The sequence below is a fragment of the Dama dama genome, chromosome 17, assembly GCF_033118175.1.
Source record: "Dama dama isolate Ldn47 chromosome 17, ASM3311817v1, whole genome shotgun sequence".
In the NCBI taxonomy this organism is placed as follows: Eukaryota; Metazoa; Chordata; class Mammalia; order Artiodactyla; family Cervidae; genus Dama; species Dama dama.
In genome coordinates this window covers 51,314,886-51,341,046 of record NC_083697.1, presented here as the reverse complement: position 1 = coordinate 51,341,046, position 26,161 = coordinate 51,314,886, and the positions used below count along the sequence as shown (strand labels likewise).

General features: G+C 35.6%; 1 protein-coding gene across 3 annotated transcripts in view; it reads right to left on the bottom strand.

The window, feature by feature from the left end:
- Window positions 1-26,161, bottom strand: part of TBC1D19 (TBC1 domain family member 19) — a 135,439-nt gene that overhangs the window by 66,268 nt on the left and 43,010 nt on the right. For 2 of the 3 annotated variants that reach the window (XM_061164507.1, XM_061164509.1), the window contains 7 exons: window positions 20,862-20,936; window positions 20,100-20,177; window positions 19,727-19,790; window positions 18,656-18,702; window positions 15,452-15,562; window positions 5,360-5,432; window positions 1,647-1,685 (listed from right to left, as the gene is read on the bottom strand). In XM_061164507.1, coding sequence (XP_061020490.1) covers window positions 1,647-1,685; window positions 5,360-5,432; window positions 15,452-15,562; window positions 18,656-18,702; window positions 19,727-19,790; window positions 20,100-20,177; window positions 20,862-20,936 — 487 coding nt within the window. The remainder of the gene's footprint in view (window positions 1-1,646; window positions 1,686-5,359; window positions 5,433-15,451; window positions 15,563-18,655; window positions 18,703-19,726; window positions 19,791-20,099; window positions 20,178-20,861; window positions 20,937-26,161) is intronic. The other variant, XM_061164508.1, reaches the window with a different exon arrangement.

Below are 26,161 nucleotides of genomic sequence, written 5' to 3'. Positions count from 1 at the left end.
TTGATGTGGTCTGATTTACAGTCCTGTACGTTTTAAGCCTTAGGCTCCTCCACCTCCTGCCTTACCTGAAAGTTTTTTAATGTAAGTACCTTGAATTCCTGTGCTTTAACTATAGTTTCATGGATCTGCAACAAGTGATGCATATTTAAAATAAATTTTGGATTTGAAGATCACATCAAATCATATCTACAGAAACCTTAAATTTCCTAAGCATATTCTACTAAGTCCTGAATGTTCTAGTATTTGGAAGTAGTATGCTATTTGAAGTATTATGATTAAGAATTTTGGAAATGTAGATATTCATTCTATTAGATGACCTTTTAACTATCTGCCAAAATCAACGGAAGAAGTGAAGAAATGAAGTTGCTCAGTCGTGTCCGACTCTTTGCAACCCTATTGACTGTAGCCTACCAGGCTTCTCTGTCTATAGGATTTTCCAGGCAAGACTACCTGAGTGGGTTGCCATTTCCTTCTCCAGTAAAATCAACAGAAAAGAGGAATTTTTTAAGAACTGAAAACACAAAGGATCCAATAACATTTTAAGGCCCCAAATTATTCAGAAGTGGTCAAGTTCACAAAATTAATATATTATCCTTTTCTTTTAATTTTTATTTTAATGAAAATATTAAATATTAAATCTAGAAATTAAGCCCCTTTCCAAAACAAAACCAAAATATAAAAAAATAAAAACAAAAGAAGAAATACTAGACATCTGCTAATATATGTCTAATAGTACTGTTTTCTTATATTCTTAAGAGAAAAAGGAAAAAACCTTACACTAAATGAAAATGAGAAGACCAAAAGAAACAAAGGGACCACACAAAATACAAAGATGAAACATATTCTTTAACTTGCAATTGTGTTTAATGAAAATATTAAATCATATAAACACAGTCCTCCAGATTCTGAAAATTGAACCAGGGAGTTTAGACCATGATAATATAACTGTCAGAAGGGTCATCCTGACACAAAGACATATGTATCTGCACTTCATATTTCAAAGACTAAACAGGATTTATATAAACAAGGAAAAGAATCTTCAAAAGATGGGGAAAATTTATTCTCCAGAATGCTGACAGCTGCTCAGTTATTAAGTCCTACCACTGTGAACAGTCACCAGGAAGTGTGGCAGTCATTACTTTCTCCTGATGCAGGAGCATATTCCTATTAACATTAATGAGAAGGGTGTGGGCACATCAAAGAGAGAACCTGACTCTGATTTTAAAATAAAATTCTACTGTTGAATGGATTAAGCTAATATCCTTGAGAAATGTGTGGCTGCATTTATCTTTTCCTTTTTAGTGAATCATCTGTGTACTTTATCTGCTGTTTACTGATAAAGCCAAAATGATGCATTTCCCCTCTTTATAAAGATTCCTATTGTTTTATCTACATTGTTAATTAAGATTCCTTTTTAGGTCTTTAGCTTTTTGGGTATTAAATTTCAGATGAGGTCATATGATGCAGACATTTACTTAAAACTGTCTCATTTTCAGAAATTAAAATAAGTTTAATCAATAGCTTATCTTTTTCTCAAGAGGGAGGAGATACATGTGTACTAAATAGCTGATTCATGTTGTTGTTCAGCAGAAACCATCACATTGTAAAGCAATTATCTTCCAATTAAAAATTTTAAAAAAGCTTACCTTTTTGCCCAATACGTACATGCTCATTTTCAAAAAGCTCTAAAAATGATAAAATAACATTTTTAGAAACAAATATAATCAGCCACATTTAGAATAATATTATGTATATTTTTCTAGTATTGATGCTTCTAATTATTTTCAAAGCTGGAATAGCTCTACGGGAAACTATAAGAATATATGTAGAAAAGTCTTTTTTCTAATTTGTTTAAAGTTTATAGAAATTAAAAGAAAATTAAGTATATTTAATCAGAAGAAAAAATTGATAAACTAACTTCCTTTGTTAAGATAGTATAAAATATCTTCTCATAACACAAGATTCTGTCCATTCATCTTTGATTTTTTCCCCTGAAAACAAAACTTATTGACAGCTTCATTTGCAAACCCCTACTTCCACTCTAAACTAGCATGAAAGCATACCTAATAAAAGTGTTAATACTATATAGGTAATCCCACTATAAAAATAAACGTTATATGGGGAAAACAAAAATTTGTTTTTAAAGTATCAATCATAATAGAAAAAAAAAAACCTCCTAAACTTGGTCATATTCGACCCAAGGAACTTCTTCTGTTCATCAAAGACATCACTGAGAATGAAAAGGTGAGTCACAGAGTGGGAGAATATATTTGCAATATACATCTATCCAGCAAAGGTCTTGTACTTAGAAGACCTTTCTGTGTTCTCCCAGTAAGTCAGCTTAAAAAAGACAACTATCCAATACAAATAGGCAGAAGATGTGAATAGGTTCTTTACAAAAGAGGTAATCCAAGGGACCAATAAACATATGAGAAAATGCTCAACCATGTTAGTCATCAGAGAAATGAAATTAAAACCATTATGAAATACACAACCACCACAATGGCTAAATGCAGAGGAAATGGAGCAAATGAGCTTCTCATACAAAGGTGGTAGGAGTGTAAATCAGTCCAACCACCCTGGAAAACCATTTGGCAACATCTACTAACACGGAATGTATGCACACCCTATAACAGTTAGCAGCTTTACTCTCACATGTGAAACTTAATGCGTGCCTATGTGTACCAGGAGACTTACGCAAGAATAGTCACAGCGCACCACTGTAATACAGTCGGCCCTCCAAATCTGTGGGTTCCACATCTATGGATTCAACCAACCTCAGACTAAAATATTTGAAAAAAATTCCAGAAAATTCCAAAAAAACAAATCTTGAATTTGCTGTGTGCGAAGTTCTAAAAAGCAAAACTTGAATTCATGTGAATGAACTGATATGTTGGCATACCCATATAGTATAGGGTATATATACCCTATATGGCATACCCATATAGCTGGAGTCTCCCACCATGTCATAGATTCATGCTGCTTGCCAAGGTTAGCTATAGGTCAGTAAAAATGAACGAAGCATTTGCAAAATAAAGCAGAAAGAAGCTGAAATATGTGGAAGTATTAGTGCCACCCCTACAATTGCAAAAATGGTCTCCGGTTTGTGATAAAATGTTTGCAAAGGCATTAAGTGTGTGGCTGGAGGACGTGTCACAGAAGCATATTCCTGTTGACAGCAAGATGCGGTGTGAAAAGCACTTGGCCTCTGTGAGCACCACGGTGAGGGACTGCAGAGAACCGAGTCTGAGGCTCACAGGGATGGCTGGCTAGCTCTGTGAAGCGCTGCAGCCACAGGAACTCAAGAGATCATGGGAGAATCAACACTGGCTGATGCCCAGGCAGCTTCAGCGTTCCCAGACAGCTCAGAAAACTTACAGAAGAGACAGGCTACCTTCCAGAGCAGATCTTCAGTTGTGATGAAGTGGGCATGTTCTGGAAGGGGATGCCCAATAACACCTATTTCCGTAAGAATGTAAAGCAAGCCCCAAGGTTCAGGGCCTGGAAAGGTGACCTTACTCTGGAGCTGTGTGGTAATGCAGGAGGCCACGTGATCAAGCCGGGCTCCACCTACTGAGCAAGGAATCCCCAGGCCCGCAAGAACAAAAACAAAAAGAAGGTTTGGGTGAAGGCCATCTTGTTCTTGGAGAGGTTCCACCAGTGCTTCATTCCTGAAGTAAAGGCATGAAGAGAAGGGGCTGCCATTTCAAGGTCCTCCTCTTAGCTGAGAATGCTCCTGGTCAACCCCAATCTCTCTGCTTCACCAACGAGAATGTGGAATGCTGCTCCTGTTTCCTAACTCTCTGTCACCGCTGCAGCGGTGCATCCAGGTGATTTTACATCCACCCCACTTGCAGAAGGTTCCCCACTGCCCGTGATGCTAACCCTGCCTGCAGTAGCAGCAGCAGCAGCAGCCACAGTAGCAATTTACGAAAGAGCTTCACAGTTGCAGATGCAATTTTGTCCACCGCAGAGGCTGTAGATGCCCTAAAGCCTGATGCACGCTGAAGGCCATTCTGGAATGAAGCAATCAGTGACTCAGGGATTTCCCCAATAATGATGTGGAAATCAAGAATATTTTGAATGTTTCAAGGAAAGTTTGGTAGGGAAGGTTTCTCTGACATAATTAACTGATGACAATGTTGAGGACCACAGAGAAGAGCATAGAGAAACCCTTACCAACAAGGAACTTGAAGATATGCTGAAATCCTATAAACACGGATGGTGATGATGATAATGATGGAGAAGATGTAGAGGAGGCAGAGCCATCAATCTAGACACTTGAAAAATGTGCAGCAGTTTTTCAAATATGATTAGAGACAGAGAACATGTGTGTATGTGGAAACAGGGATGGAGGTGGCAGAAGGGGAAAGGACGGAATGAGGAGGCAAGAGATGAGACTTGAATAGTAAAAACAGTGGTTATCTTTGACACAGGGGATCAAGATTGAAAGGGGGTAGGAAAGGATTTCATTTCATTGATCTGGGTGGTAATTTAATAGGAGTGTCCAATTATAAAAATTTGTTGAGCCATTCTCTTAGGACACATGTACTTTCCTATATGCATTATACAGTAACAAAGATTTTAAAATGATAATAATACAGTTACATCTAGAGTTGTTTTATATATAAAACACATGTAATACATAGTATATGCTCAATAACTTTATTATTATTATTATTATTAGCAACAACAATAAGTGGCCAACTTCCTTATCTTACAGTGGAAGAAACAAGTCCAGAAATACAAAGTGACTTTTACAAGTCACACAACTAGCCAGTGACAGAGGAAAAGACAAGAACAGTTCCTTGACTCCTATTATGATTAGTACAACAATATAGACCTTCCATATTTTAGGTCAATTTTTACTTCCTGTTTATTATGATTAAATATTAATCCAGTCTTTTATGAAAATACAGGCATTTAGGCACAAGAAGAGAGATGTTGGGGAAATGTTCTAGATGAAAACATACCAATTTTAAAACCTATGTTTGTTTATGCAAGACAGAATGTCAGTGTTCAGTTAACTTGGTGATATGAAAAATAATAAAGATAGTAACGGCAAATAAAGGGAACCATGAGTGCTGCCAATGAAAAATTTTGCCAACAAAATGACTTATGTATGTCTTATGAGTTTTCAAAATTGTTTTAAAGACCCTCAAATAAAAAGACAATATCTAATTGAATGCTAATAAATATACAAGATTCTATACAATAATTAATAGTAACCAAGGAGAGGCAAAAAGCATGTTAGTTGACAGATATTAAAAAGTTACTAGATTAATTTGGAAATGACAAGATAAACCTTAACCTAACTCTCATTTTCATTTATTATATGCCATATGGGAGAAATACTGACCAGGAGGCACTTGTGTAGAGTCATCTATACCCAGCTGTCCTGTAGTTAAGCCAAGTTCTACAAAGAATTCTTTCTGAAAAATAACACACAGAATTACCATACATCTCAGACTTTTCTACATGTTATTTAAAAAAATATCTTCACCTAGACATCAACTTAAATGAAAATCACAATGTAAAATAAATCTTTGCTTCATTTAAATATCTAAAAAAGAAAACGATATTATTGAACCTTTAAATAGTAATGCTTTAGTCCAAAATTTTCCCATTTTAGATAACAAACTAGTCAGTGAAAGTAAAGAATAATTATTCTTTTGAGTAAAGAACTAATAACATTCAAATCTTTCCTTAAACATACAGATACAAATAGCACATGCAGTACTGATAAATTTTATTTTCTAAATTCATTATCTAAAATTACCAATATAATTCTGTATCTGTGCTTTGTATGGTACTGTACTTCACTCAGCTCTTAATCAAATAAACACTGCAAATATCCAAAACAACTTAAATTAATTTTTAAGTAAAATTAGACTATCAAGTGCTCTGCTAAAATAAGAATAAATTAGATTTATTCTCCAGACTTCCTCTACTTATCTACTAATGTCTAAGGAAAGTAACCCTGTTTGTCTGTTTTTTTTAATACATAAGAACCTCATAGTATTCACATTATTTTTATTCCCTAAGTAATTAAATATTTCTATTAATACTTGCCTCAGTCTTTTGTTACTATCCTAATTGCTAAAACCAAACTTCCTTCTTCTTTAAAAATGGAATTAGTTTTAATCTTTCATAATTATCTATGATTATTTAAATTAGTGATTTGTGTCCCTCATAAAACAGTTATTCAGCATAACACATATATTTTATTTTTGTATAGATTTTAAATAAATGTCATTTTATTTCAATCTTTTAACTAAAACCTTGATTTTTATCTATATCTTAAAAAAGCACTGCAACTTATGCCACCAATTTTTGACAACTAAAGAGGTAAAATGTACTGTTTTGGACTATTTTTTATTTTATAGCAGTAGTGTAAGTGTTACTCACTTGGTCAGGTCTGACTCTGTGACCCCATGGACAAGAGCCTGCCAGGCTCTTCTGCCCATGGAATTCTCCAGACAAGAACACTGGAGTGGGTAACCACTCCCTTCTCCAGGGGATCTTCCTGACCCAGGGATTACACCGGGGTCTCCTGCACTGCAGGCAGACTCTTTACCAGCTGAGCCACCACAGAAGCCCTGGGCCCTAATCTCAGATTTTCTTCTTTATGAACATGCGTTACCTTTTCTGCAACCTCTATCAAAGCATGTAATTACATCGTATTGAAATTATCTTTGTACTGGTCATTTCCTCACTAGCCTGAAGCTCTTGGAAGACAGTCCTATCTCTTACACACATTTGCACCTCCAGTACTTAGCACAGTGCTTAGTGACATGTGACAGAGGGGAGTTAATAAATGGGGAACCACTTCTCTGAGCTCTAGTTCCGACCTGCTGCCTGTGCAAGACTGAACAGGAATTAGTCTGCAACTTCTCTTTAGAGTTAATACATTTCAGTTTCAAGAAATTCCCTTCTGGCAAGATAGAGGTACAGGATTAAGAGATACAAACTACTACATATAAAGTAAATAAGCTATAAGAATATATTGTACAACATAGGGAATATAGTCAATATTTTGTAACTATAAATGAAGTATCACCTTTAAAAATTGTGAATCAATAAGTTGTACACCTGAAACTCATGTAATATTGTACATCAACTATACCTAAAAAAAAATCCTTTTTAATATGCATGCGTCTGCATAACACTGTAAGCTAGGTTTGAGGGCCATCTATTATAGGATCATATACGACTCACTGAGTCTCACCAAGTTCAGTACTCACACAGACAGACCAGGGTTACAGATAAACCATGCACTCTGGAGGTGGAACCATCATCACCAGCCACATGATTCAGAAAATGGGTACAACTATCCCTAATACCTGAAGACATTAAGTATGGTCACAGTTTTTTGAAAATCGGTCACAGGATTCTGATTCTCCAATAGCTAAGAATGTATTTACACCAGCTCCAGGTCCCCTCAGACAGACAGAAGGCCTAATTAGCCCCACTTACAATATGCTAAACCTTTTCATAAATCATCATTCCCTGTTTCTTTACCTAGAAAATGCCTTCAAACTATATCAAATGTCAGTACCTCTGAGAAGACCTTCTACACCTCATGAGAAGAATCTGCCACTTCCTCTTCTATACAGCCATACCATTTTGTATAAACCTCTCCTAAAGGGGACGACAGAGGATGAGATGGTTGGATGGCATCACCAACTCAATGGACATGGGTTTGGGTGGACTCCAGGAGTTGGTGATGGACAGGGAGGCCTGGTGTGCTGCGGTTCATGGGGTCGCAAAGAGTCGGACACAACTGAGCGACTGAACTGAACTGAAGAGGTCTTCTAACATCTTTTAAAATAACGTCTTAAAAATTGTTTTTTTATGAAAGTTGTAGTACTAATGCTTAACATTTACTGCTCACTATGTTTCAAGGACCACTTATATGCTTTATATTTATATATTAATTTCCTAAGGCTGCCATTTTAAAAAGTACTACTAATTGGCTAGCTTTTAAAAACATAAGGGTTCTTCCCTGTTGGCTCAGTCAGTAAAGAGTCTGCTGCGGGAGACCCAGGTTCAATCCCTGGGTCAGGAAGATCCCCTGGAGAAGGAAATGGCAACCCACTCCAGTATTCTTGCCTGGAAAATCCCATGGACAGAGGAGCCTGGCAGGCTACAGTCCATGGGGTCGCAAAGAGTTGGACACGACTGAGCAACTTCACTTTCACTTTAAACAACAGAAACTCCCAGTTTCTCACAGTTCTAGAGGCTAGAAGTTCAAAATGTTAACAAGATCATGCTTTCCCTGAAGGTTCCAGGAGAGAATCTGTTCCATGTCTCTCTCTTAGCTTCTGGTGTTGCTGGCAACTGCTGATGTTCCCTGGCTTATGCATGCAACACTCCAATCTCTGCCTGTCATACAACATTCTCCTTGTGAGTCTCTCTTCCCCTCTTCTTTTAAGGACACCAGTCATATCGGATTTTGAGCTCACCCTACTCCAGTAAGAAATCATCTTAATTTCATTGCATCTGCAAGGGTCCTATTTTAAATGAGGTCACATTTACAGGTTCTGGAGGTCAGGATTCAACATAACTTTTGGGGGGGCCACAAGTCAACCCATAACATATCTTAAGATATTGATCAATACAATACTTTTATGAGGTACTATTATCCATATATTGAATAAGAAAACTAAAGCTCAAGGTTAAGAAAACTCGCCCAAGGTCACACAACCAGTGAGTGGTAGAGCAAGAGGGTAAACCAGGCTAGTTGACTTCAGAATCTAATTATCTAACCACCATGCTATGCTCTCTTTATGTACATTAAACATAAATCAAGTCAGCTAAAAGACTTAACAACAACAGTAACAAAACATTAGTCCCCTATTTATGCACTCCTCTCCAACACACAAATACACACAATCATAATTATTCCACTAAGCAGGAACAACCACTTTCAGCATTTTTCCTGGTATTTATATCCATATTTTGGGAATCCTCTGGTGGCCCAGGGGTTAGGAATCCACCTCACTGCCAAGGGCCTGGGTTCAATCCCTGGCTGGGCAACTAAGAGCCCATAAACCATGCAGCATGGCCAAAAAACAAACATATATCCGTATTTCAAGTAACAGGTACATTCCGCTATTTTAAATTTAGCAGTTTCAAATAACTATTAAGTTTTTTAGTGATAAATGTGGATTTTTATCTCAGTACATTCTCTTCTCCTCCCTCTATCATTCCAATATAAGTATATATCAATGCTTAATTACATCAATGTTAAGAGTTAGTTATTACTATTTAAATGTTACTCACTGCTGAAGAATGTAGTATGCTATAAATATGTTTCCTTTCTTGTACTTTTTTCCATACAGTTCATAATTAAATCACTTTTTCACTTATGTATTTTCTCTGTTTACCTCTTCCTCCTCCCTTTCACAACTCTGAAAAGACCCTCCACAATAGTTTTGCATGTGGTTAGCACGTCGTCAGATCATCTACATTTTTGATGTTTTTCTTGCCAGTTATCATGGAACCCTACAAGCTTCTGCTCCAATATGGATTGCTCTGCTCTGGTCCTGTTGCACAGACTGGCCTGGAAATTCTCTTCACTGGCATTCTGGAACTTATTCTATACTTAGGTTGGAAATCCCATTTCCGAGATCCTCTATTTTGCTCTTTTTGTTTATGATCTTGTTTTAGGGCATTTCTACCAATAGCTCCATGAATTAGAATATTTTAGATCATGTACATCTGAAAACAGATACTTCAACTTCACATTTGACTGACTGGTGGTTATATACAGGATTCTAGGCTTGAAATCATTCAGATTTTCAAAGGCTTTACTAAAAAATTCTCTGGCTTCCAGTCTTCCTGCTGAGAAGTCAGATGCCACTCTGAGGCCTGAAACATTATATACACTCTGTTCTTCCATAAAAAGTTTTTAGTCGTCTTCTTTTCAGGTGCCTTGCTATGGGTCTTCTTTCATTCATGAACTGGGTACCAGGGTAGGTCTTTTCATAATGAAGATTCCTGTCTTTCAGTTCTTAAAAGTTTTTTAAATTCCTTGACTTCTGTATTCTCTTTCTGGAACTCCTACTGGCCAGGCATCAGCCTATCTGGACTGACCATCTAATTAAAAAGACCTTTTCCCATTTATTTTTCATCTCATTGGCTTTTTGTTTTTACACTGTCTTCTGATAGAGATTTCCTGGGCCTTCTACTGACTTTTTTTGTACACCATATTTTTTTATTTCCCCTAACTCTCTACTCATTTTTTTTGCACATCATATTTTTGATTCCCAAAAGTTCTTTTCCACTTTCTAATGTCTTGTTTTGTTGTTCTAATGAAATTCTGTTCCTGTTTCATGAGTAATATCTTCTCTGAGATTAATGTTTGTTTTAAGTCTTCTATTGGGAAGATACAGTTAACAAAAGGTTAACCTCTTTGTCCACATGAAGATTACTTTGGATTTACCTTCTTTCAGCACTGTTGCCCTGAAAATGTACTGGATTATGAAAAAAAAAAAAAAAATGTGGAGAGGAAAGCCAGCTACATAACCAGCAATATAATTTACTGAAAAAAAAAATATGACACTTGACTGGTAAATTTCATCTGAAATGGAGGACTATAAGTGGACTATAGAAACCTATTGGAAAACACAGGCCTTAGCTACCTGGTATGCCTCTTGAGAGGACTTGGAAACTGTGCTCATATGCATTACAAGAAACGGTTCCTATTGCGCATGAGATTTTCCTATGCTGTGCCAATGTAACTTTGTTACTTCCATTTGCAAGCATTCCTTGTAGGGGCTGGGAAGTAGCAGCTGGTAGGCTGTAAGGACTTCCAGTGAAGATCTACATGATATATTGACATGCCATGTTTTCTGTTCTGTATCTCTCTACAAATCTAATTGAACCTTACACCAGGTTTGGCCTATTGTATCTTGCGAGTGTAGATGTAAATTCAAACATGAAGTAACTATATTGGTGGTCATAAAAATTATTCATTTCATAAATTGGCTATTTCTTCTTCCTTATTTTTCTCTGCGGGGTCTGTTTTAGTTTTGAGCTGTGCTTTTCAAATTGTAAAATTTAAAGTATCTGGAGAGCCTAGGCTGGTCAGTCATATTTCGGATTTAGGCAATGAACAACTGACTGGAAGCTCTGTCTTTGAGGCCTGGGCAGAGTATGATGGGCTTTACTCTGAAAAAATTTTTATAGACAGCCAGCTTTTGCTTTCTTTCTTTTGGTCAACCTTCACTTAATTCTTCTGTTTTCAATACAATGCTTCATTCCTATTCAGCTCTACATTTGAGGTCTCTGAGTTCATGGCCTTTCTGCAATGATTATATACACCTCTGGTCTCCTGCTGGGGAGGAGGAGTCGCCAGAAAATGAAGGATGGGACAAGTCTGGGAGTCTAAACCGTTTTATACAATCTCCATTTTCAGCTCTATGTCTCCTCAATGCCTTCTATCACATGTGGTGTCTCCAATTCCTGATTCTTTGCAAAGTTCCAGGGATAAAACCATCTGGTTTCTTGTATCAGTCACAGTCCAGTCAAGAAATAGAAACCATATCAGAAGTGTGAACAGGGACAAACAGAATTAACAAGTGCAGAAAGCAACTATGGCTTCTAGGCTGAAGGAGCGTGAACCAAAGAACTAATAACTCAGGAAAGGTCCCCCTGTCCTCAAGACTGAGATTCAGACTTTTAAGGAGAGGGTGTGCCTGCCCCAGGAACATGCAGACCAGAGGCGAAGAACAATCTTGCCAGTGAGTACAGGCTGGAGCTGGTTGACTAAGGGCTGCCAAGGTGAAGCCTACTGGGTCTTCTGTTTGCTGATCTGCTGGCTTCTGTACATGGAAAGTCCTCTTATCCTACTATGGTCTTGCAATGTCTCTCCAGAATCCTCTACTGACAAAGCCTAATGTCAAGCTAGTTGGCAAAAAGGAAATGTCTACAAGGTCCAGCTCCAGTATAATAAAACAGGGTTAAAAAAAAAAAAGGCAGGTTTGCCAACTACAAATGGCCAGAATGGTCACCATCAAAAAGTCTATAAATGATAAATGCTGGAGAGGGAATAGAGAAAAGGGAACTCTCCTACACTGTTGGTAGGAATGTAATTTGGTGCAGCCACTAGGGAAAACAGTATGGAAGTTCCTTAAAAAACTAAAAATAGACTCATGATATGATCTAGCAATCCCACTCCTGTGCATATATCAAGAAAAGACAAAAACTCTAAATCAAAAATGTACACACACTCCAAGTTCATAGCAGCACAATTTATAACAACCAAGACATGGAAGCAACCTAAGTGTGCATCAACAGATGAATGTATGCATAAAGAAGATGTGGTATATAGATATACAAAGGAATATTACTTGGCCATGAAAAAGAATGAAATAGTGCCATTTACAGCAACATGGATGGATCTAGAGATTATCATACTAAGTGAAGTAAGTCAGACAGACAAATACTATATCCTTATATGTAGAATCTCAAAAAATAAAACAAATGAACTTCCTTACAAAACAGAAATAGACTCATAGACATAGAAAACAAACTTACAGTCACCAAAGGGAGAAAGAGGGAGGCAGGGATAAATTAGGAGTATGAGATTAACATATATATGCTACTGTATGTAAGACAGATAAACAACAAGGATTCACTGTATAGCACAGGGAACTATATTCAGTATCTTACAATAACCTATAATGGAAAAGAATCTGAAAAACAATATGTGTGTGTATCTGTGTGTATGTAACTGAATCACTCTACTGTACACCTAAAACTAATACAATATTGTAAAGCAACCATAGTTCAGTTTTTCAAAAAGGTAGATTCGGAGCTGAAAGGTAACAAATTGATTACCATCACACTTCTCATCCATACCTCCCACCTTTCAGAAGCAATAAGGCTTGACCTTCTTCAAGTCTAGGTCATTCCTCATTCTTCCATCAGTTCTCTATCTTATTTTTTTTTTTTTAAGTTACTTCATTTATTCCTTACAATGTGTGAAAAAGTTTCATTATCATAGACTATCATGAAAATATTTTCTTCCCAATCTGTAAATACCAGGGCTCAAAATTCAGTTTAACTTACAACAATGAATTAATAAACAGAAAGATATGCTTGAAAATTATCAGGGGCAGATATCTCCAATGAGGAAAAAGAAAGTAACCCGCTAAGCACTCAACAAGCATTTTATTTGTATTTCAGTTCAGTTCAGTTGCGTCCGACTCTTTGTGACCCCATGAACCGCAGCACGCCAGGCGTCCCTGTCCATCACCAACTGCCAGAATCTACCCAAACCCATGTTCATTGAGTCAGTGATGCCATCCAACCATCTCACGCTCTGTTGTCCCCTTCTCCTCCTGCTGTCAATCTTTCCCAGCATCAGGGTCTTTTCAAATGAGTCAGCTCTTTGCATGAGGTGGCCAAAGGATTGGAGTTTCAGGTTTAACATCAGTCCCTCCAATGAACACCCAGGACTGATCTCCTTTAGGATGGACTGGTTGGGTCTCCTTGCAGTCCAAGGGACTCTCAAGAGTCTTCTCCAAAAAAAAAAGTCTTCTCCAACACCACAGTTCAAAAGCATCAATTCTTCTGCGCTCAGCTTTCTTTATAGTCCAACTCTCACATCCATACATGATCACTGGGAAAACCATAGCCTTGACTAGACGGACCTTTGTTGGCAAAGTAATGTCTCTGCTTTTTAATATGCGGTCTAGGTTGGTCATAACTTTCCTTCCAAGGAGTAAGCATCTTTAGTTAATTTTTATTATAAGTAAAACATGAAAATTTTCCCTCTTAAAAAAATTCAAGCCTTATACAGGTATACTATAAAAGCATATCATTTGTAAAAAACATACAAACTATACATTCTCACTCTGTAATATGCTTTTTGAAATTAACATTCTAAAAATCCATCCATGTTAGAAGACACATCTATCTAGTTCACTCTTTTTAACTGTTGTGTAATATTCTATGATTCTGCTCTCCTATCTATGAATTAAGTTGTTTCTAACCATTACAATGTTTCAATAAATAGGATTAGAGTGTACCATGGAATTCCAAGAGAGGACCTAATTTGCAGCTTCCCCAAGAGAATTTGGCCTAGAAACATTTTTCCCCCAAGAAACCATCTCAGGATTAATGCTAAATGGTACGTACTTTAAGAAACCACTGTCATTTCTCAAAGTCCCTTATAAACTAATTCTTCTATAATCCTAGAATGATAGAAGAAAACTGTTGATCTATGAAACCTAAGAAACAAACTGACAGACACTGAATTCTTCAACAAATAACGGGGCAGTGAGCTTCAACATTATGGTGAGGGTCTGCTCCCCTTCCGGGATGGATGTTTCATTCAACTTTGAATGTGTATTTTTATTGCCTACCATGGCTCATTTCTGTAACCATCCCCCAAATGCATCTTGGTCCTCAGAACAGATCCTCAGCACGGAAACCGGCGCCTGGAACCCGTTTGCCAACGTTTTTCCTCGAGATGACTGCAGCGCCGCGGCCTTTCGATGGGGGTACGACCCGGAGGGCTGCCGCCCGAGCGCCGTCCTGAGGAGCGGGTCCCCTTACCCCCCGACACAAAGACACCTCCCGGGGCCAGGCCCGCCGCTGCCGCACTCGCCCCGCCGGTTCTTCGCGTCGGACCACTTACCCGACGCTGCCGCCGCGCTCCAGAGCCCGGGGCCCGAATCCGCCCGGGAGGCGCGCGCGCTCACGGCGCCGCCAGCGGCAGCCGCGGGGACGGGCCGTGCCGCAGGGCGCGCACCCCGCACCCCCCTGCCCCGGCCCGCGCGGCCACGCGGCTGAGTCACCCGGCGCTTCCAGTTCTCTATCTTAATATTTTAAAATTTAGTTGTTTCTTAGTTTCACCAAAGACAATATTTACATTTCTGTGCTCCTTACTATTTTGGGGTAATTAACTAACTTCTTTGTAAGGAAATCTCTCCACTTTCCTACAATTATTCTATTTTAAAACTAATTTCCCTACCAAAATGTGACAGTCTGCAGAGCAAAGATAGTCTTTAACTCGTCTTATGTTCTTTTATCTCCCTCAGTGTCTTCCATATTCAGAGATTAAAAAAAGGTTGGTTCAAATAAATGAAATGTATATTCCTTAAATTTTTTTAATAAAATTCACAATTTGTTTCAATCAGTTTTATAGCTATACATCAGGCACCTAAATCCCAATAACAGGTCTTATAAGTCTATGCTGTTTATTAAAATAAGAAATAAGCAAAAGCATTTATAGGTCAATGAAAGGTCACCTTTAATCCCACTAGCAAAGCAACTCACTCTCTATAGAACATATTTACAATAAAAAAGAAATTTTCCACTTTATTCATTTATTTAATGAGCAGATTGTCCTACTACTTTAGATACATGTTGAACTAAAGTATTTTTCAATGGTTACCCTCTAAAATATGTTAATTTATTTTTAAGTACCTATACTTACCAATTCAGGGATGTCTTTTACTTTGAGAGGAACTTGGATTAAACCCAAATGAGTCCGGAAACTAAGAGAATCACCATTTTCATAATTTGGGTTGCGAAGATTAATTAATACCTTTAAAAACAAATCCAATGAAATTGGTGAGTTTCTTTATACAAAATTTACACTTATAAAATTGGCAGTGATATTCTTAGTATATCATCACAAAATTAAAAACTATTTGGGTTATGCATATACTTTAATTACATTCTGAAAGCTATAAAATTATGTTAAAATGTTAAGATACCATAAACATGTTTTCAATTTAATATTCCAAAAGACGATCTATCAAATAAAATACTAAAAAATTAAAATTTCAGTTAGAAAGAAAAACTTTTTGATGTTAAGAAAAAATAAAATTTGTTTGAGTGTAATATTTTACAAGGAAAAATGACAGAAAAATTTAAACTGCTTGATTTCAGTATTTGCCAGGGAAAACTTCAGAACCAACTCTCTTTTAAAAATAGATGCTGAAAAGTTTATAGAAAGACAGTGGAATAACATCATAAGGTATTGTTTCTAAATCAAATCCAAAGGTAAAAAAAGAAATTTTTCAGAAGCCAAACTAACAGGAAATATTTTTCAAAATTAAAAATCTTGGATATTTGCACATCTTTTAATCTAGGAATCTCACTTCTATGAGTATGATTATGGAAATAATTAAAACTGCTTGCAGAGATAGTGCAGAAAAAAAAGGTAAAGGAAGTGTTGTTTATAACAGAAAAATATTATACATTTAATATCTTAAGACATTCAATATTAGACATTTAAGATGTTTAAGACTACTTAAACATTCCGGTAGAGAAAATTACCTATATTATGTTTAATTTACATAAAATACAGTTTAATATGCCACAATTAATAAACACTACAATGTTTATTAAATTAAAAATTACAGTAGTGTTTATTGCTATATGATGATATTATGAGTAATTTTTGTTTTAAATTTTCTTCTTATATATGTTTTCTTGTTTTTAAAGCAACATGTATTTTAGGGAGAAAATAATAATAATTTTCAAAAATATTTTTAAATTGCAATTCTGAAGGGAAAGAAACCAAGAATTCAGTGAAGAAGATTATAATGATAGAAACACCAGCGTATCTGAAGAAGGCACTAATAACCTGATAACTAATGGCTGGCAAAATGAAATATACCACAAGCGCAAAAGAGTTTTCTAAAATTTCAAACACTAAATTGAAGCTAAAAATATCAAAGGAATTTATTTTTAAAAAATGTTTTAGCAAAGAACCAACAGTGTTAAATATAGACTAATATAGCACAATACAATTTTAGTCTAATTATGAAAATAAGGGATCATAGTGCATGGAAAACTTAAAAACATAGAATTGAAAAGAAAAATTATGACTATATGGGCAATAGAAAAGAAAAAAATATTAGAAAAGCAGAAACTATAAGGAAGTGATTATAGAAAAATTTTATTTAGCTAAAGAAGACTCTCAGCATGACTAATAAAAGAATCAATTCAGCAACAGTCCTTAAGGAAACAGAATGCTATGATTATTAAGGAGAAAACATAAAGTTAATTATGTAAAAATTACATGAAATTTAAGTGCTAGGAATGAGTTTGAGAGAAACCTTTAATAATCTAAGAGAAATAACACTAGCAGTATAAAGGCAGTTTCAAAACAAAGTAATTTCTCTTTTAAGTTAAAAGGAGACTGTTTATAATTCTAAAAGGCCCGAAATAATTTCTAACAATGCTGGCAAAGTTGTATCTGAGAAAACAAGTTCAGAAAAAAAATGAAATGCAAAAGATTAAACATTCATTTACTCATTCACTCAACACTTATTTACTGAGCAACTATGTGCTAAATACTGTTACACCTGCTAGTTTCAGATCGTACTAACAGTAATTTGACATTTGCTACATTATGAAATTATCACCACGATAAGTCTGTATCCCTCCAAAGTTATTACAATACTCTTGACCATATTGTTTATGCTGAGAATATGACATTTAAGCAAAGACATAAGGGAATGTGAGGGAATGGACACACCAGCATCTCAGGGAAAAGCAATGCAGGCAGAGAAAACAAGGAGCAAAGACCCTCAAAGGGGAGAAAGCCAGGGGGGAGTAAGCAAGCTGAAGCTGCTAGAGTAGAACAAATCAGGAGGAAAAGTAATAGGAGATGAACTCAGAGAGCTGATGGGTGTCAGATCAAATAGGGTGTTTTAGGCCACTGTCATGACTTGGGTTTTAAGTAGAATGAGATAAGAAGCCACTGGATAGCAGAAGAATGGCTTCTTCAGAATAGTATTTACAAGGCTTCCTCTAGAAACTCTGCTAAAAACAAATTCTAGGTGGGGAAGTGTAGAAGCAATGAGAGCAATTAAGAGGCTACTGAAATAGTCCAGACAAGAGATGGCAGCTTGGATCAGCAACATAAGAATGGTGGTGATGAGAAGTGAATGGATTCTGGACATACTTCAAAGGTAAGGCTGAAAGGATTTCCTGGTGGATTACATATAAGGTACAAGAGAAAAAAAATGGAATCAAAGATGGGTGAATTAAAATAATTAGTGAGTTCTAACTGCCTACTAAAGAGTTCCTCTTCAATGTCAATACGCCTCTCAAACTTCATTAAGTGCATCACCTTTACTAATGGACTTGTGTCTCTTTCTGTATTCTGTATCTTAAGTTAACTCTGCCCAGTTATCCAATCTAGACACTTAAAGGTCATCTTTATCTTTTCTTTTTCTCATACTCCCAAGATATAATAAATTCCCAAATCTTTTAAAAAATCTGTTAAATTCACATCTTGTTAAATTCAAGTCTGTTGATGTCTTTCCATTTTGAATGCTGTTCTCTGAGTTTAAACCTTTATCATACCTTGCCTGAACTACTACAACAGGGAGAAAAATAAAAAAGGAAAAGATTCACTGAGCACCTATTGTGCTAGCCAGCAGGCTACATGATTTATAGTCACTATTTTTTAATCAAATCTTCTTGATTTACTTCCCTCTAATCTTTCCACACTACAATGTATTTTCCCAGAGCAATTTCCAAACACAAATCTGATCAGGTTATTCCATTGCTTTCATGGCTCTGGGGCTTCTTACATGGTGATTCTTCTGCCTGGAGATGTTTTTTTTTCTTTTGCATTTTTACCTCATTAATATACATATATTTAGACAATAGAACCTACCTCAAGAAAGTCCTTAGGTGCATAAACAGGTCTGAAAAGGCTTAAATCTAGAATTAATAAGAAAGATTAAAACAGAATTTCAGTTATAATATACAAATTCTTATTAATAATAAATTATAATGGTTCTTTCATATTGTTATGCAGCTAGGTTAATTCAAACATTTGCAGAATGTTAATTATTTGTCATACACTGTGATAAGCACTGTACTAACAAAAATAAAAAGAAAGTCCCTTCCCTTGACAGTCTAGATGACATATTCTAGAAGAAATTAGAGTCCTCTCTTCTATAGATTTGTAATGGAGCATTAGTAATTGAATTGAAAAACAATGTCAATATAATATGAAAGTTCTACATGAGAATTCTCTAAGTACTTAGAATACAAACAATAAATTCTCAGTGAATCTTGTGGTTGTACTGAACTGCTCTCCCTTTTGAACTTCTATAACACACTGCTTCCTTTATGGTGGCTAAAAATTTCTTGCACCCTACCCAGGCCCCATCTTTTTTTTTAAGAAGGAGTGGTGAAGAATTATATACATGTCTACCTAAACAATTATTTTATATATATATCAATAATTATTTTACACATATATTTATCACAGTAAATATTTCACAGTTGTCACTCATTAAATGTTTTTAAAATTGAGACTCGTTTTAAACATTAAGATGAACCAAAATAAATTCTCAAAAACATTTTAGAAGTCTTAAAACTTCAAAATGTAACATATTTTAACATCTCAATGTAATTAAAGCTTGAGATTTATCTTAATTATGAGCCTAAGAAATCCACTGAATGATTCTAACATTCTTTCATAAAAATGTTTTCAAATGCTGATTTAAAAAATAACTGATTTAAATATTCTCAAAATAACGGAGAACAGTGATTAAAGCTGGGAATTTTAAACTGCAAAGTAGAAGTTTAGGAAAAAAAATAACAGATGATAATAAATTAGTGAGAAGGGAAAGTTGCTATTAAAAATACTTGTTACTATTGTTATTTTGGATCCACAATTAAGAGGACAATTTTTTTTCCCACTACCACATTTTGAAAATACTTTTTTCATATGCACCTGGTTCATCGGTTCCCATTTCATTCCATTTATTGAGAAGTTCTTTCTGTTCTCCAACTGGCCTCTAAAAAAGGTAATTTTAAAATTGGTTTCGTTTTGTGAAGTTAAGCAATGCAGCTGAAAAATAAGAATCAATACCTTATCTAAAAGCTTATATAAGCTACCATAACATAAGAAAAAATAATTTCATTACATATGATTAGTTTTTCTGGGAATTACACTTAATATTATTTAACTATTACGTTGTATATAGTCTTAATGGCTCAGTTAGAATATGGTGCTAATGAGTCTAAAATAGAAGGTAAATGATATGACCGGCCAGTAAAATTTCACAAAGAAAAACTGCTCCTCAGCCACATACTACATCTCTTACCCCATCCAGCAATCTCAGAAATGCATCACAAGGGGGCTGGCCAAGAGAGTGTGACTGTGAGTCAGTAGCATCATCTTCCTATATGAAAGACAGTATATTACACAATACTACATATTTAGACAGTTTTTCATGTAAATTTATCCTTTTTTTACACCATCCTTCTGGTGCCTTCAGTGACTTGTGCTTGGATATTATCCAATGTACATTCACTATATCTTGTCCAACAGCAGGGAATAAAGAGGTGGTAGGGAGGATGAAGTGAAGAGAAACTTGTTCTCTCCTACTCTTGAACAGCTATAAAAGGTCCAGAACATTCCTCAAGTGGCTTTTCTCTCCTTTTTCATCTCTCCCCTATCAAAGCCCAGAATTACAAATAAATGTTGAGTATTAGACCTAAATAGTTCTGGAGAGATAATAAATCATTCAAGTAAGGAGACTAAAGGTAATTAAAATTTTTAAAGTGCACTTATAACCTTTATAGACAAATCTCCAAATAATCTGTACTGTACAGCCTATATTTATTCTCAAGATACAGGTTTTTGTTTTTTTTTTTACAAAAAGCATTACAGCATATGTAATAGAAAACTATATAAACTACACCCACATAATTGAGCTTTTATAGACTTTGGTTTCAGAAAGCTGTATACCAGTCACCAAAAAAAGATAAATCTGCCTAACAGTTATAATTTCACGATACTTCTATAATTTCACAACACTTCCTAGTACATGATTCACAATAAAATACTTAAGTGTTAAAAGTACCTTTCGTGCCAGTGGGATACTCAGTTCAGTGCACATACTATTTAAACTCTTCAAAATTCTTTTTTCCCAACTTCCCTGAAACATAAGGAACAGTCTATTATTATTTTTGGTTAACAGTGCCAAGAGTGATTTTTTAAAAATTAAAGACATTATGAGTTATATAGAAATGGTGGATTTGCTTGAGATTGGTTATCTTTACTTGCTAGATTACTCAACAAATATTGATTACTGCCTACTATGTGCCAGATACTATCCTTAGTGCTGTGAATAACAAAATGTCTTCATCCTCATGGAACTGACATTCTAGTGGAGGATAGGAATGAAGATGGAATAAAGAAATAAATCAATAAGTCAGATGGGGAAATAGCAGATTAAAAAAAAAAGGTATATGGCAAAACCAATACAATATTGTAAAATAATTAGCCTCCAATTAAAATAAATAAATTTATATTAAAAAATAAAATAAAAAGTTCAAAAAAAAAGGTAAGCTATATTTAAGCACTTTATAAATCTTTGATACTTGGAACTCCTATTAATGACCTAGTAAAATAAAATTTTATAGAAATTATTATATTGTAATTTTTCCAAACATATTTCACCCTAAATACTTCACTATGAATTTTTTAAGAATAAGAACCTTCTCTTACATAACCACAATACCACTATGACACCTGAGAAAACTAAAATTATTTCATATCATCTTAGCCCATATTCAAAAATTTCCAATTATCCCCCAAAATGTCTTTATAGCTTTTTAAATCCTGAATTCATTAAAAATTAATGCATTACATTTGGTTGTTATGTCTCTTTCTGTATAGCTTAATCTAGAGTGCTTTTCTCCTTTTCTTTTCCATACTAGCTTTTTTGAGCAGTCCAGGGCAGATGTCTTTTGGAATGTGTCACAATCTAGATTGGTCTTACTGTTTTCTCACCATATCAATTACATTCTTCTCTGTCCCTGATATTTCTCATAAACCTGAAATAGTAAGTTAACTTTAACGGTCAGTCATAAATTGATCATCCATACATATCATACTTTAGTAAATTATTCTTTTTAATGCCAAGTTAAAATGCCATAATTTTTTGGTCTTTTAGCACAGGCCACATCTGACTCACAAAAACAGAATAATACCAAAGCTCCAAAATTTAGACCAAATGAGGAGAAATGGAGATAACTATATATTATATTATCCATAAAGGACAGTTAAAATCAGTCAATAAAAGTAGAATAATAATACCTCCTTTATGTGATTGCTATAAAAATTAAAGATGTAAAGTACTTTGAACAGTGACACAATGATAATAATCATTCAATAACTGATAGTTTTTACTACAGCTATCATTATTCAGAGTTTCTTCATTAACATACATATCTAAATATATAACTCTCTATCTGGAATAAACTCTCCATGCTCTACTTTTATCCCAACATACTTATTCCTATGTTATCTGAATAAATTATATTCACCATTCAGGTTCTAACCTCCATTAAGCCTGCTCTTACCTGGCCCCCACTCAGATAATATTAGTGCCTTTGCCTACAGATTCTGACAGCATCTCTTCCTTCACATATCACAGCACATATCACACTTTATTGAGTACATAATAAGTTTTCAATAATTGAACAGATTTCTACTCTTAGTTATGCTGCAAGAATTTAGAAAAATCTTGGTACAACTGCAAAAGCAATGCATGAACAGGAAAAAAAATCATCTATAAGAAATAAAGAGCTGTGTGAAATGCATAAGACTTAGTTTACTAAATATATAGAAATAGGTTTTCAAGAATAAAAGAATACTCTTAATAAATTTCATAAAATACAGTCCAAACTAATTCTGTTTACTAGTTTGTTTTCATTTTTTTTCTCTCTCTTTTCTTTTTTCCTGTAAAGAGTTCTCTTAGATGCAGGACTTCAAATATATTTGAGTATGTAATTCATGACCAAACTTTAGCTAGTGCAATACAACCCACATCCACCCTCAACATTCTTATCCCAAATTTATCTGGATAAATCTAACTCAACTTTCATATCTCAGCTTAAAAATAATTTCCTCTAATAAGCTTTCTGCCACTTGGTGCCTCAACTCCAGATTGTGGGGGTAGAGGGAGCAAGTATGAGAACCTTAACAACACAAGAGAAGACTCTACACATGGACATCACCAGATGGTCGACACTGAAATCAGACTGATTATATTCTTTGCAGCCAAAGATAGAGAAGCTCTATACAGTAAGCAAAAACAAGACCAGGAGCTGATTGTGGCTCAGATCATGAACTCCTTATTGCAAAATTCAGACTTAAATTGAACAAAGTAGGAAAAACTGCTAGACCACTCAGGTATGACCTAAATCAAATCCCTTACAATTATACAGTAGAGGTGACAAATAGATTCAAGGGATTAGATCTGAGAGACAGAGTGCCTGAAGAACTATGGACTGAGGTTTATGACATTGTACAGGAGGCAGTGATCAAGACCATCCCTAAGAAAAGAAATGCAAAAAGGCAAAATGGTTGTCTGAGGAGGCCTTACAAATAGCTGAGAAAAGAAGAGAAGCTAAGGGCAAAGGAGAAAAGGAAAAGATACACCCATTTGAATGCAGATTTCCAGACAATAGCAAGGAGAGATAAGAAAGCCTTCCTCAGTGATCAATGCAAAGAAATAGAGGAAAACAATAGAATGGGAAGAACTAGAGATCTCATCAAGAAAATCAGAGACACCAAGGGAACATTTCATGCCAAGAAGGGCACAATAAAGGACAGAAATGGTATGGACCTAACAGAAGCAGAAGATATTAAGAAGGGGTGGCAAGAATACATAGAAGAACTAGACAAAAAAGATCTTCATGATCCAGATAACCATAATGGTGTCATCACTCACCTAAAGTCAGACATCCTGGAATGTGAGGTCAAGTGGGCCTTAGGAAGCATCACTAGGAACAAAGCTGTGGGGGTGATGAAATTCCAGTTGAGCTATTTCAAATCCTAAAAGATGATGCTGTGAAAGTGTTGCACTCAATATTCCAGCAAATCTGGAAAACTCAGCAGTGGCCACAGGACTGGAAAAGGTCTGTTTTCATTCCAGTTCCAAAGAAGGGCAATGTCAAGGAATTCTCAAACTACCATACAATTGTACTCATCTCACACACTAGCAAAGTAATGCTCAAATTTCTCCTAGCCAGGCTTCAACAGTACAGGAACCATGAACTTCCAGATGTTCAAGCTGGATTTAGAAAAGGCAGAGGAGCCAGAGATCAAATTGCCAAGAGAAAAAGCAAGAGAGTTCATAGAAAAAGCAAGAGAGTTCCAGAAAAACATCTACTTTTGCTTTATTGACTATGCCAAAGCCTTTGATTGTGTGGATCACAATAAACTGTGGAAAATTCTGAAAGACATGGGAATACCAGACCACCTGACTTGCCTCCTGAGAAATCTGTATGCAGGTCAAGGAGCAACAGTTAGAAGTGGGCATGGGACAACAGACTGGTGCCAAATTGAGAAAGGAGTACGTCAAGGCTGTACATTGTCACTCTACTTATTTAAATTTATATGCAGAGGACATCATGTGAAATGCTGGGCTGGATGAAGCACAGGTTGGAATCAAGATTGTTGGGAGAAATATCAATAACCTCAAATATGCAAATATGCAAAATTGCAAATATGCAAATGTCAATAACCTCAAATATGCAAATAACACCAGCCTTATGGCAGAAGGCTAAGGAGAACTAAAGGGCCTGTTGATGAAAGTGAAAGAGGAGAGTGAAAAAGTTGGCTTAAAACTCAACATTCAGAAAACATGGCATCTGGACCCAACACTTCATGGCAAATAGATGAGGAAACAATGAAAAAGTGACAGACTTTATTTCTGGGGGCTCCAAAATCACTGAAGATGGTGACTGCAGCCATGAAATTAAAAGACACTTGCTCCTTGGAAGGAAAGTTATGACCAATCTAGATAGCATATTTAAAAACAGAGACATTACTTTGCCAACAGAGGTCTGTCTAGTCAAACCTATGGTTTTGCCAGTAGTCCTGTACGGATGTGACAGTTGGACTATAAAGAAAGCTGAGTGCCAAAGAATTGATGCTTTTGAACTGTGGTGTTGGAGAAGACTCTTGAGAGTCCCTTGGACTGAAAGGAGATCCAACTAGTCCATCCTAAAGGAGATCAGTCCTGAATATTCATTGGAAGAACTGATGCTGAAGCTGAACCTCCAATACTCTAGCCACCTGATGTGAAGAACTGATTCATTTGAAAAGATCCTCATGCTGGGTAAGACTGAAGGTGGGAGGAGAAGGGGATGACAGGATGAGATGGTTGAATGGCATCACTGACGTGATGGATATGAGTTTGAGTAGGCTCTGGGAGTTGGTGATGGACAGAGAAGCCTGGCGTGCTGCAGTCCATGGGGTTGCAATGAGTCGGACATGACTGAGTGACTGAACTGAACTGAATCTTAATTCAGTCATTACTATAAAAATAAAACTTGCATAATGATTAAAAATCCAATCCCTGACTTTGTATTATGTATCCTATTATATAAAATAACCAAATTTCTAGGTATTGAATTATGATTACAAAAATTCTCATTTTCAACCACTAATAAGAGGACTCTTGAGTTGATAAAAAGCAAATAACTTTCAGATATAAAAATAAAAGTTACAACAGACATCAATGTGTGGCTCATAATATATACTGTACATATTTGTAAGACTGCAATACATAATTTTAATACAGCATAAAACCTACTAAAAACTCAGACATAAAGTCCATTTAAAATAGAATGATACTTTCTATTATTATATGTTAATAAGATATTCTGAAGCATATTTAACTTATTCTTTAAAAAAATCACTCTGACAAAAACATCTCTTCAGGTGTTTCGACAAAGTAAAATTTTAGTGATAAATCACAGTTCTCTAAATGACTATCCCACTTACCAAGTATTTCAACTTACCAAATTTAAATTTAATGTTAGATGTAATATACAGAGAAACTACTTAAGAAAAAAATTTCACAGAAAAGAAAATAGGAGAAAACAAACTTACGGTTATCAGGGAATAAGTGAGGGGAGGGATAAATTGGGGGAGAGAGATAGACAAATACAAACTACTACATATAAAATAGACCTGATACGAAGAGCCAACTAATTGGAAAAGACACTGATGCTGGGAAAGATTCAAGGCAAAAGGAGAAGAGGGCAGCAGATGATGAGATGGTTAGAGAGCATCACTGACTCAACATGAATTGGAGCAAACTCCAGGAGATGGTGAAGGACAGGGAAGCCTGGCATGCTGCAGTCC